General features: G+C 43.4%; 1 protein-coding gene across 1 annotated transcript in view; it reads left to right on the forward strand.

Moving 5' to 3' along the window:
• The window catches only part of nAChRalpha1 (nicotinic acetylcholine receptor alpha1), a 54569-nt gene extending 43896 nt beyond the window's left edge, over positions 1-10673 (forward strand). The window contains exons 5-9 of the mRNA XM_002137592.3: positions 4503-4683; positions 6824-7284; positions 7345-7556; positions 8689-8996; positions 9969-10673. Of these exons, the coding sequence (XP_002137628.3) occupies positions 4503-4683; positions 6824-7284; positions 7345-7556; positions 8689-8996; positions 9969-10175 (1369 nt within the window). The 3' untranslated portion in view covers positions 10176-10673. The remainder of the gene's footprint in view (positions 1-4502; positions 4684-6823; positions 7285-7344; positions 7557-8688; positions 8997-9968) is intronic.
• Positions 10674-12825: the final 2152 nt, after the last annotated feature.

Genomic DNA, 12825 nt, shown 5'->3' on the forward strand with positions numbered 1-12825 from the left:
TACACAGAAATCCTAAGATAGTGGGTAGCAAGTGTTATTTTAATAATTTTTTTTTGTCAGTAAAGGAACCAGATAATTTTTTTTTTATTAGCGGAAATATTCCAATTGTGGTGAAAGGGTTTACTGAAGAAGAGGGAGGGGCAATTATAGGGCAAAGGCTTTCAAATATTAGGAGCTTCTATGAGGAACCTATATGGGTATATATACCCACTCACACAGACGCAGAAAAAAAAACAAATACATATACCCTTACACACCCATTGAAAGAGTGTTACTTGAGCACATTGCGTGTTAGATGGCCAGCTCTGGTCGATGGCTTTGGTTCTTTTTTTTTATTATTTTAAACTGCAAATAATTTGTACGCAACATAATAAAGCCATGGCTTAGATTGTTGCCTCTTTGAAACTGAAACTGAAATTGAAATGGCAGCGCCCTTAATTGTGGTGCTTGCCAATCTAAATGGCTTTCGGAAATTCTATTTAAGTTAGTGGCAAGTTGAGGTGACGGCTTTTAGCAATTTTTATGGCATTTCAGCTGTAAAATCGTAATCTCAGCAAGGGACATCTGAGCCCGATTCATAAAACCCAAATGAATCAGTCCATCAATATTTATTTTTTGGTCTTTAATGTTTTCCAGTGGATAATAAACGTAAGTCCAAAGTAAACTTCCGTTTGATTTGTTTGCTTTGGAAAGCCTGCTCATCTGCTTGGGCCCTCGAGCAAACAAATGGAGTAAATAGGAAGGAAAATACATGCAGAAATTAAGCAGCAAGCTGCATGGCAGAGGCAAAGTGCACTGCTGGAAAAACAGCTCGCGGAAAAGCGTGCTACGCGTATGTTCCGTCTCTGTTTGTTGTAATTTTAAATGCAAATACATGTGCACCCCGAAGAATGCAGCGGCACCAGCAGCATCCAGAGGGCGAGCGGAAAAAACGCGTTTATTGCCGCGCGATGCACAAGGGGTGTAGGACACACAGCGACAAGGACAACTAGCAGTCGACGATGGCAATCTATTTTACGATACAACTTTTCTGCGGGGGAATGGATGGTGGTTTGGCACACGAGCCCGCGCCCATTTGTATGCAATGAAAAATTTTTAATTGTCTGCTAAACGCGCAATGGCGGCAAAATAAATAGTTGGTCGGTCTTCTGGGCCTTTTGTAAATGACCAAAATTTGTGGCTGCAACCAGCACAAATACCTGCGTGCGTGAGGCACTTAAACCGCATGGACATGGACATGGACATACACGCATACATGTCCATGGCCACCACTTTGGGTAGCCACAAAAGAATTTTTGAAACAAGCGTCAAAAGTTGTAATTTATTGCATACAGAGCTGAGCCCTTACGCTTGTTTTGTGCAAATGTTTTGCGGCAACGCAATGCAAGGCAACATTTCTGGCTACATTTTGTCAATTTTTAATTGCAATTATCCCTGCATTTGTTCCACACTCAACTCGAACAGAACGAACAGCCCAGCCGGCAAGTAGCCTCCCGGGAACTGGCATAATTTTCTATCCGTATGTGAGCTCATCAACAGCACATTCAAGCGGCAGACGTGACTGCCAAACACAACACAGTCGAACGTGGAGCCTCCTCTATGAAACGTTGTCTGCCTATCCCTATCCCCATCCCTATCCGTAGCCCCAGCCCCAGCCCCAGCCCCAGCCGTAGCCATCAGCCTCTGCTTATCTCAAGCCACTGTGCCACCATCATCCCCCATGGCCTGATTTTACCCACTGTTTGTATTTGTGGAAGCCGCTTAATTCCAGCAATTAATTTTCATGTTGATCCAAGAAATTAAAATCGCACTCGACTTACTCAAGACTATGGCGGCACGAGTAATCACGGACTTCGGTCTCTGGGTGCCACGGCTTTCGGTCTACCAGCCTCCGTAGTCGGTAGTTCGGTCGTTTCGGTTTTGCATCTCCGACCAAGCTTACGTATATTCAGGCCGCACTTAGTGGTTTATGCGATTGGTTATTATTCTGGCTTGCCGAGCATGTGGAAGGTGGCTAAATTCAAACAGCTTTAAGTGATTACCCAAAGGCTTCCATGGGTCGATTACCGACATATCTGGATAGCCATTCAATACAGTTTAAAAGCCCACAACCCACACCACCCAAGTTATCGGCTCTGTGATAAATCCCACACATTGAGAGAGTTGTCTGTAGAGAGGCCGAAACGCATTACCATTTCGAGAGACCGTATTAGCCAGCAGCATAAATCTCAGCTAAGCATTAGACCACCCCCATCCTGCCATATTTGGCACACTCCCCCGTGCACTCAACATACTATTCCCAAAGTGCTTTTTCCTGGCTCTGTTTTCTTTAATTAAATGAATGTTGTTGACAACTTTATTATCAGCTGAACTTTGGCGAACGAGCCCCGAGCCTGGCACTGGGACTGGGACTGGACCCAGGGCCACGCCCACATCAGTGAGGGCAGGCAACGGGAGCCACAGCCATAGCCACTTTAATTCTATTATTGTATGTTACTAGATGGGCTGCTGGTGGCTGGTGATCCTACTCGCTTCTTGGGCTGGTTCCCGTTCCCCTTCCCGTACCCGTTCCTGTTTCCTTCCTCCTTCGCAATGTCTCCTCTCGTATCTATGATTCTTTTTCAACTGCTGTTGGCTTTTAGTTTTTAGCATGAAAGCTGACGACAACTGCGTTGAAATCAAAAGAAACGAAATAAAATTTCATTATCTTTCATTAGATTTATAAAAATAAAACTGGCGTGGAGAAATACGAGCCGGGGGACGGGGTTGAGGGTTGAGAAATGCGAAGTACAAGAAGACAATGGTGATGGGTTAGGGTAGGGGAACGGAACGGAACGGAACGCGGCAACAAAGTCAGCAAAAAGTTTTCTGGGCCGGCCCAGCCTAGGAACCCGCTTCCTAGGTTGCTCTCTTGATTTGGCTTCGGTCTATGTACGAAGTACAGTGGTTACATTTTACAAGGGCTTGACTCAAAGTAATATTGCTAGAATAAATTCCGCTGCTCTTTACTTAAGCCTTCACCTTTGCAATTAAAATAAATATAATGGGCTCATATGTATATCACACACAGATAATAAAAAAGTCTTGATCATTTCAAAATATTATTCGATTCTCATAGCATGAAGGTTCTATTGATATGAAGCCAATAGACTTAAGATCAATAAAATGAAACGGAAATTGTATTACGTATAATCAGATTTTTAATATGAAATTTTTCAACCTCTAAATGATATACTAGCTCGTTGAGGGTTCGTTTAATGTGTAGCAGAAAAAAAGAAGCGCATCTGTGAAATGAGATTTAAGATTTGGTATCCAAAAGTCTTATGGAACTCTTTGTATAGGATGGCCTTGTAATTTGCTGAACTCCTTGAAGTATAACTTTTCACTTCGCCTTGCCACACTGTGTGTCTGCTTCGATTTTTGCCTCAGCCTTAGTCTCAGCCTCGAAACTTTGACTGGGACCACGGCTACAGATACAAAGATGGCGCTCGCTGGGTGGCGCTCAGATTAACGCGCTGATAGACGCGGCGGCAGGCGCCGTCGGCTTGGGCTGGATAACTGCCTCGACCACAGCGATGACACTCATACGCCCCATTGTCCAGCTGTATTCGTGTATGTGTGTATGTTTGTCTGCGTCTCTGGGTATGATTGTATGTGTGAATCACCGTTAAGATAATGGCTGCAATTGCGGTGACCCCCAGGCGTGGTTTTGGTTTTTTTTTTTTGGTTTCGGTTATAAACTTTTGTTCTCTTTGTTGATTTTCTTTCTCTGTCTCTGGCTCTGGATCCCTCTCTCTCTCTTTTTCTCCCACATTTTATCTTCATCTCTTTCCCCTGTGACCATGCTTGTTCCTGTGTCTGTGTCAGTGTCTGTGTCTGTGACTGTGCCTGGGCATAGCCGACAGCCATTTTAAATGGTTTTTAGCCATTAATGGTTTGCTGCTCGTTGCTCGGATCTGCTTCTGGTGCTGCTTCTACTGCTGCTGCTGTTGTTGTAATAACATTTTAAAATGCTTTGCTTTGGATTTAGATTTAGTGTATGTCTGGCCAGTGGCTATGGCCAGAGGAGATCCGCAAAGACCTTGCCTGCTAATGGACTACAGCGTCCACTGATGCTGATGCCAGAGTCTACGGATACTGATGCTATATCCCAGATATGCCCAGTGCCTGGGCGTGTTTCAATGGAAACAGTGGAAAAAAATACATTGGGAGCAATTTTTGTATTAAAATGAATTTGTAATTAGAAGCTTAAATGTATTTTTAATTAGTTCAGCACTTTTGGTGGAGCCATTTCGTGTGGGGTGGATATATGATGGGAAGTAAATGGGTGGGAGGGACATAAAACGGAAGTTGCTTAGTTTTTGAAACTCAATAAAATTAAATGGATGGAAACAGCATTAGCTGGGAACAATTAGCTAAAGATGTTTTGTATCTCTAACTCGAGTGTATACTCGAAAAATGTATCCTCACTTAATACATTCCTTATATCCTTACCATTCCAGCGCCGATGGCAACTATGAAGTGACAATAATGACAAAAGCAATTCTGCATCACACTGGCAAAGTGGTATGGAAACCGCCGGCCATTTACAAATCCTTTTGCGAAATCGATGTCGAATACTTTCCCTTCGACGAGCAGACATGTTTCATGAAATTCGGCTCCTGGACATACGATGGTTACATGGTAAGTGATCCCACAGTCTGTCAATCAATTCGGGGAGCTATATCGCGGCAACAGCTGGCAACTCTGGTCCCGCACAGATTATGTCTCAGCCCATCCATCAAAATCGAAGGAACAAGAAAAAAGTTGAGTCGAGGCCTGGGCCCTGACTGACTGCTAAACAAACGCTACTTTCACTCGATTATAAAAACATTAATTTTAAAAATTAGGTGGCTGGAGGAGGGCCGTCCGTCTACTATGTCTAAATGACTATTTGAATATGTTAAAAATAAAATGAGAAATTTAACGTTTTGTTTTTATGATTTACTTGCCAGAGATTTCCATTGGTAAAATGTGTGCTTTTTATTCGAATTCTGTTGTTAATGTTCATTTTGTTTTTGTACACTTGACACGTTTCACTTTCTGTCATGTGATAAATCACACGGATGTCTTTCCCCCAACCCTCTCCAGTCAACCCCCATATATCTTTGTACATATACACAGATATCTCTCTCTTGTGCGTTGCCACATACATATGGACGTGAGTGTTTGTGAGATAACTGCTGGCAGCTGCGTTTAATGAACCAGCCACGCCCACGCCTTTTGAAAAACTTTTTTTTAGGGACACGAGTTGAGGAACTGGTAAATGGGTGATGAGGGAGGTGGATAGATACTAACCAAATAAACGAAAAATAAAGCAGCTTTTATTAAGGGACGAAGCTTTGGTTACCCATTGAAGGCATTGAATAAATCACTATTCGATGGAATAATCAAATTTCAATCAATTCATTCATTCATTGTCGATCTTGACAATCCGCGATACACTATCATTACTTACTTTTTCTCTAAATTGAATGAGTATTTACATATATTGAAATACAAAAACCCCTTTCGAAAGATCCCCTCTTTACTGTCCTACAGGGTATTCAAATATTTTTGTGCCTGCACAACTGTTGCGCCCCTAGACTCTTCTCTCGTGTTGTTGTTGCTGCTGTGTTCATTATAAGCAATAAAGAAGCTGGAAAAGGAAAACCGAAAAAAGCGAAAAATGACAGCACATTATTCTACATATACATTTTCCTTTTCTTCCCTTTCACGCATCACAAATTTCGAACATGCTTCATTGACTTTCGACTTCCTTACGGCCCGGCCCCACACTCGGGATATGGGATGAAATTTGTCGAGCGACTCTTTTGGGCATTTTACACTGTCAGCGCAAATGTTGGACGAGGTATTAATGATGGCTGTCTCAACTGCCTGAGAGGCTCATTTATTCCGTTCGGTTATTGTATTTCAAAAGTTGTTATGCAGTTTGCCAAGTACCATACCAGACGAAAGAAAGTAAGCAAAACTCCCAAGGCGAGCCAGGGAATGGATGGATGGATGGATGCTTGGCTTGGCTTGGCTGATTTCTTGAACTTTTCCAAAAGGAAACTGCAAAGTTTCAAGTAATAAGTATAGAGAGTCAACTTGAGTTAGTTTCTGTTGCGTGTGGATGCGATTGAATGGCAGCAAAAGTTTTTCTAGTTAAATTAATTGGGATATTTCAATTATTAATATGTGAATCAGTCCAGCCTCCCTTCACGAAAATCCCCTCTGAAAAGAGACAGCAAGCGACAATCAACACAAAATGGAAATTAAATAAAGGTTACGAAGGGCGTAGATGTCATTTGTGTCTCGGAGGCCGCACGTGAGCCAAACTTATCACAGTTCCAGCCATCTGTCGCTGAGTTAGGAGCCGGAACAGGAATAGGAACCATTCTCGGTGTCCCTTCTCCTCTCCAGCAATACGATGTGCAATTGACGATTGTCAAAAATTTGTCAAAAGGTACGTTTTTCCACCCATCGCCTTTGATTTCCCCTCCAGCAAACGTCGGCGGAAACCGTAAGCGACACTTGCGGCAAATTATGCTCTCACGGAAGGGAAGCTGAAAGGGAAACGGCAGGGAGGACGAATAACAAATCATCATAAATAGATATATGATTGGGTTGGCCATCTGTTCTGGGTGAACAGGTGCAAAATTTACCAAAGTTGTGAAGAACAAATCAGCAAGCTCAAAAAGAAAAAAAAGGGTGCCAAGTGTTGCTAACGTGGCTAAGAGTTTTATCCATCCAGATATATTCGTATCTCTTCTACACTATCGACATATTTTTACCCTTCCAGGTTGACTTGCGGCACTTGAAGCAAACCGCCGACTCGGATAACATCGAAGTGGGCATAGATCTGCAGGACTACTATATATCTGTCGAATGGGATATTATGCGAGTGCCGGCGGTGCGCAACGAAAAGTTCTACAGCTGCTGCGAAGAGCCCTATCTGGACATCGTGTTCAATCTGACGCTGAGGCGGAAGACCCTCTTCTACACAGTGAACCTGATCATTCCCTGCGTAGGCATCTCGTTCCTGTCCGTGCTAGTCTTTTACCTGCCCAGTGACTCCGGCGAGAAGATCTCACTGTGTATCAGCATTCTGCTGTCGCTCACTGTGTTCTTCCTGCTGCTGGCCGAAATTATTCCGCCGACCTCGCTGACAGTGCCGCTGCTGGGAAAATATCTCCTCTTCACCATGATGCTAGTCACGCTCTCCGTTGTGGTCACCATTGCCGTGCTAAATGTGAACTTTAGGTGAGTCCAATCATTGAATTTCATAGAATGCACCCACTAAGGATGCGCTTTCTTTCGTAGATCACCTGTTACGCATCGCATGGCGCCGTGGGTGCAGCGTGTCTTCATCCAAATCCTGCCCAAGCTGCTCTGCATCGAGCGGCCAAAGAAGGAGGAGCCCGAGGACGATCAGCCGCCCGAGGTGCTCACCGACGTCTTTCATCTGCCGCCGGATGTGGATAAGTTTGTCAACTACGACACGAAGCGTTTCAGCGGCGACTACGGCATACCAGGTACCAGAGCTAATGCTAACCCAGTCCCAGTCCCAATCACCATCTCCCCCCTCCCCACCAATCCCATCCAGACTCTTAACAATTGTATTCCCCACCCCCTGCCGAGGCAGTCAAAGGGATTCCTACGGAAAACAAGCAAAAGTTTTCCTCTATTTTCTCGCTCTGCTTGAGGCAAACTTTCTGTGTAGGAACTTTTGTCGCTGCCTGGAAATTTATGCATGTTTCCAACTGGCTTTAGTGGGCACATTACCAGCGGACCGTGGAGGACGTGAAACGTGCAACGTGCAACTTGCCAGTTTATATACCATTTTAAATATGCACCACAACATTGAAATTATATGCATTCAGAGGTGCACACACACAGAGATATTCCTTTAGAAAGCTGCTGTGTGGGCGGTGCACCGCGGTGGCGGGACGAGATAATTTATGGCAATTAACAAGTGCATCTACAAGGACGCTGGCGAAAACTTTCAGCAGCGGCGAATTATAAGTTTCTCAAAATTGGTTTCGCATCACTTTGTCACCGCCAACTGACAGCATTTAGATGAGTCATTAAAGTGAAGCTAGAAGTCGTTCTCGTTAAACGATTCTCAGACTCTGAAAAGAGATTCTATCAAGATGGGAGAATCAAAAAATCACAGTCACAAAAAATAGCTCAAACGAAGCTCTGAACTGAACTGAACTAAACTGAACTGCAGCTCAAGTTTAAGCTCACCAAATTTAATAATTTCCTGCCCCCATCCGCTCCAAGTGGTTTTTCAAAAGGAAAATAAAAGCGAGACAGCGGCAAAAGGAGAACGATGAAACTTTGAAATGGCCAAGCGAAATAAATGGAAAACAGAATGCTGAAAACTATTTATTGAGTTTCCTTATTGTAGCCGTGGCTGTAGCTGTAGTGCAGCTTCTGTTCTCGCTTGGTCTTGTACTCGGCTTCGGGTTTGAGATGGGCATGGTGGCCCTTTTGTCCAGTCACTTCCTTCGGCGACTTTGTGCCAACGAGAATTGCACCAAAGACAAAGCAGAAAAGTTACAAATTGCATTTACAACTTTATTTGCCTAATGCTGTTAAGGTTGCCGTTGCCGTTGCTGTTGCCCCACTCATAAGTACCTCTTGTCTCCCTCTTTTCCGCAGCACTACCCGCCTCCCATCGCTTCGATTTGGCCGCTGCGGGCGGAATTAGCGCGCATTGTTTTGGCGAGCCACCGCTGGCCTCCTCACTGCCACTGCCAGGCGCCGACGATGATCTCTTCAGTCCAGCGGGCCTCAACGGGGACCTCAGTCCCGGCTGCTGTCCGGCCGCTGCACATGCCGCTGCGGCCGCTGCTGCCGCCGATCTCAGTCCCACGTTCGAGAAGCCCTATGCCCGGGAGATGGAGAAGACCATTGAGGGATCGCGCTTCATAGCCCAGCATGTAAAGAACAAGGACAAGTTTGAGAGTGTAAGTACCAGAGGAATCTTGTAATATTTATTCAAATAGTTTTCCCCATCTGTCTATATTTTCAACTGAAAATCTGTGAACCCCAATTTCATCGCCAATTGGATTTGGCGGAAAGAGAACATGTTGTAATTAATTTTCCATGCAAAGAGCAAAATGTAATAATCCATGGAAACTCTACCACAACGCTCGCCCTATACCATTCCAAATTTCCAAATCCACTGCAACATGCGAGTGCGGTGCGGTTGAATTTCTCGCCTTCTATTGCCAATCGGTTGCAATCATTGTCTGACAAACACGACCAGAACTGCCAGACCCCAACCACACCAGAAAAACCATCCTGCAGCATGTCTGCCTCTGACTGGGCTTCGTGTTTACGTCTGCTCTTGATAGCCCGCATTAGCCGGTGTCGGAGGGTCAGACACGCCCGCCCGTCGGCAGCCCGGATCCCGACCAAAACCAGTTAAATCACGTTGCCTGCGTTTTCTCTAATCAAAAATCGTAAACGAGAATGACGCTGGCAGTTCCGCTTCCGCCACCGACGCGTCGCTGCAAACGGATCCCGGAGATGGCTTGGCTAGGAGAGGCCAGCTCAGACCAGGCCAGGCGAGGCGAGGCGCGGAAAAGGCCAATCCAATCCATCCTCTGTGTGGAGTTGAGTGATGTGATTGAGTTGTTTGTGCGCAAATAGTAAGAATTTGCTACATGCGGTTGCAACAGCGCAGCAGTTTTCCGTTCGTTCGAGTGTGGCTTGTCCTGCCATCGAATAACAGGAATAGGAATAGGAATAGGAATAGGTATTTGCTTTGGGAACTTTCCAATTGAAAATGTATTCCGCGGAACCGCAAATTTGAATTTGATTTACCAAAGGATTTTATATTAGTTTTCCCATAGTGGAAATATTAACCCAATCGAATATATTTAGCTTTTGAAACCTTACCTATCCTTAATAATATGTATTTTTACATTTTCCAGGTGGAAGAGGATTGGAAGTACGTTGCCATGGTATTGGATCGTATGTTTCTTTGGATTTTCGCAATCGCTTGCGTGGTCGGAACAGCGCTTATTATATTGCAAGCGCCTAGTCTGTACGATCAGTCGCAGCCGATTGATATACTCTATTCGAAAATTGCCAAAAAGAAATTCGAGCTGCTCAAGATGGGCAGCGACAACACCTTATAGCGACCGCTAGGGTTCGCAGCCGGCTGGTGGAATCTTATCATCAGCTCGTTGCGAACCCTGTTCGCCGCTCGCGACGATGATCGTGGATAATATATAATGAGCCAAACCATGAGCATTTCATCGGCGTTGTACAACACTAACAGCAGCAGCAGCAGCAGTAGCAATGACAGTGGCAGTGTCAATGCCAGTGCTAACAGCGCCAACGGAACCCCAAACGAAACCTCATGGAGCCCATTGTAGGAACACCCGAACAGAGCGAAGCGAAGCGAACATTGCGAAATGAATTGAAAACACACACAATCGAGTAGAGGTAGAGTGCAAGCAGTTTTTGGAGCAGTTGATCAAAATATGTATGTAATGTAATGCAAAGATGCTGTAGTGTTGATTAACCGTGACCAGTGCTGGACAGCGACTAAATACAGATCAAGACGCGAGTGACCAGCGCAGCCAAAACGAAGTTTAGTTTGTAAGTTTCTGAAGTGGTACGAGTAGTACTTGGAAGTGTTGTAAAAAGCGGATGGAGTTTTGTAATTTATATTGTATTTTTGAGCGCCAAAAAGTTCCTTGTTACATTTTTTAGTTTTAGCGTTTCACACAACACACACAAAACGGTAACGGAAACGGAAATCGAAATCGAAACAACAAAAAAAAAAAAACAAAAACATTACCAAACAAAAAAATAATAAAGAAAATGTTTTAAAATTGCATTTTAAATTCAAATCTGACTGTATGTGTTCAATGTGTGCGTGACTGTATCGGTGTGATAGCTTTTGTGTGCCTGTGAGTACTTGTGTGGGTGTGCGGGTGTCGTGCGCACTTGTGTATTTGTAAGCGAAAATCAATTTTAATTGTTTATTTATTTGTGCATATGTATTTTTCACATTATTTTTAGCAAAGAGAAAAGCGTCGTTGAATGGGTAAAATGGATATTGCATAAAATTCAAAACTATTTTTAGCATAAATAAGTAAACTAAATTCGATAAACTCTACATTTAATTAGCCAATAAGTCGTACCTAGTCGTAGCGTAGCTAAGCAAATAAGCAATTAAGTGAATTAAAAATCGAGCATTAAAGAGCATAAAATAACAAAACGAATCCCGCACAGTCTGCCGCAAGGCAACTCGGTTCGTAGAAGCGCGAAATTCTGAACTAAATTTAGTTGGATGTAGCTCGAAACGAGCTACAAACGAGAACATTTTTAAAGCCACACACATTTTTACGAGTACTATCGACACACAACATACATACACTCCCACATTTGAACACACCACACACAAATATTTATATTATTATATATCGAGCATATATATACATAGAGTACGTATTTATAGGATTGCAGCTAGTAAAATCACATACTACCAACAAATACTCGTGCTATATAAAAAAATTTCAATTAAAAACACTCTCACAGACAAACGGAACAACAATACAAATCTACGAGTAAAAACTTAAGCCCATTCTTATTGGTGTTTTGTGAGCACTTTGTTTGTATAATTTGGATCACTTCGAATCAGTTAAATTTGAGAATTATTGAGAATTATACGAGTGCGTATACAAGTCCATTTTCACATTCTATTCTTCCGTTCGGTTTGATGGGATTTTCAATTAACGAGTATAACTCCTCAGAGTAGAGCTCGGTAGCTCTGAAGTGCCGACTCATTATGCATTCAGCGGAGCATTCCAAACCTTTGGCAAGTTCAATTTAAAATAAAAACTTTTTAATTACTTTTAACGGGTTGGGTGGCATTCCTACAGCCTTTCTTAAGTACCACACAGAGAACACCTTCAATTTAAATGCCCAAGCCAACGAAACTTGCCACAAGGTTGGCGGTTGCCCCACACCCCACACCACTCTACTCCCTACTATTTCTGCATTTTTAATTGATTTTGGAAAAGTTTTTGCCACTAGAGCAACAAGAACAGTACACATTAACCAAATGCGAATGGCCTCCGAGCGGTGTGGGACCTCGGGGGCAATACCGCGAGGCATGCAACAAATTAAATTCGGAATGCAATTTGCATTAGTATAAGGCTCTGAGCCTGTACGTGTGTGTGTGTGTGTGTGTAGTTAATAAAAAGCGAAAAGTAAACGAAAACGAAAGCGCACACAATCCGAGAAAATACACAAAACTTAGCAACCACCATAAATGAAAACTGCAGAAACTATTAGCCACGAATGCCGCGAGAACGAACGACTACGACAACGGCAGCACAGGGCGCCCTGCCAGGACGAAAAGCGAGGCATTATTGTGTGCGTGCGAATGTGGGCTGGCAAAAGTTTAATTAAAATTCCTAATCGAAAATATTCAGCATTTGTGAATGTGAATTAATTAAAATAGTTTTCCAAGCAAACGATTGTGCCACAGTTGGGCGTAGAGAGTGGGAGAGAGTGCAACACTGGGGAGGGGAAAGATATTTTATATACGAGTGCGAGTACGTATGCAGGTTCTGGCGCATGGAATTCTCTCTTTTCCAAATCTAAACGTCACAGAGATGGTGCAACTTTCAGGGAAATCAAGATTCCATCCAAATGTAGGGAATTTCTTGACCGCAAAGTATTCAAATTACATAAACAAAGTCGCCCATACCCAAAAACAAGCAAAGAAAAATCTACACCAAATTGAAAAAAAATAAGAAACAAAGCAAAAAA

This window comes from Drosophila pseudoobscura, chromosome 2, assembly GCF_009870125.1.
Source record: "Drosophila pseudoobscura strain MV-25-SWS-2005 chromosome 2, UCI_Dpse_MV25, whole genome shotgun sequence".
NCBI lineage: Eukaryota > Metazoa > Arthropoda > Insecta > Diptera > Drosophilidae > Drosophila > Drosophila pseudoobscura.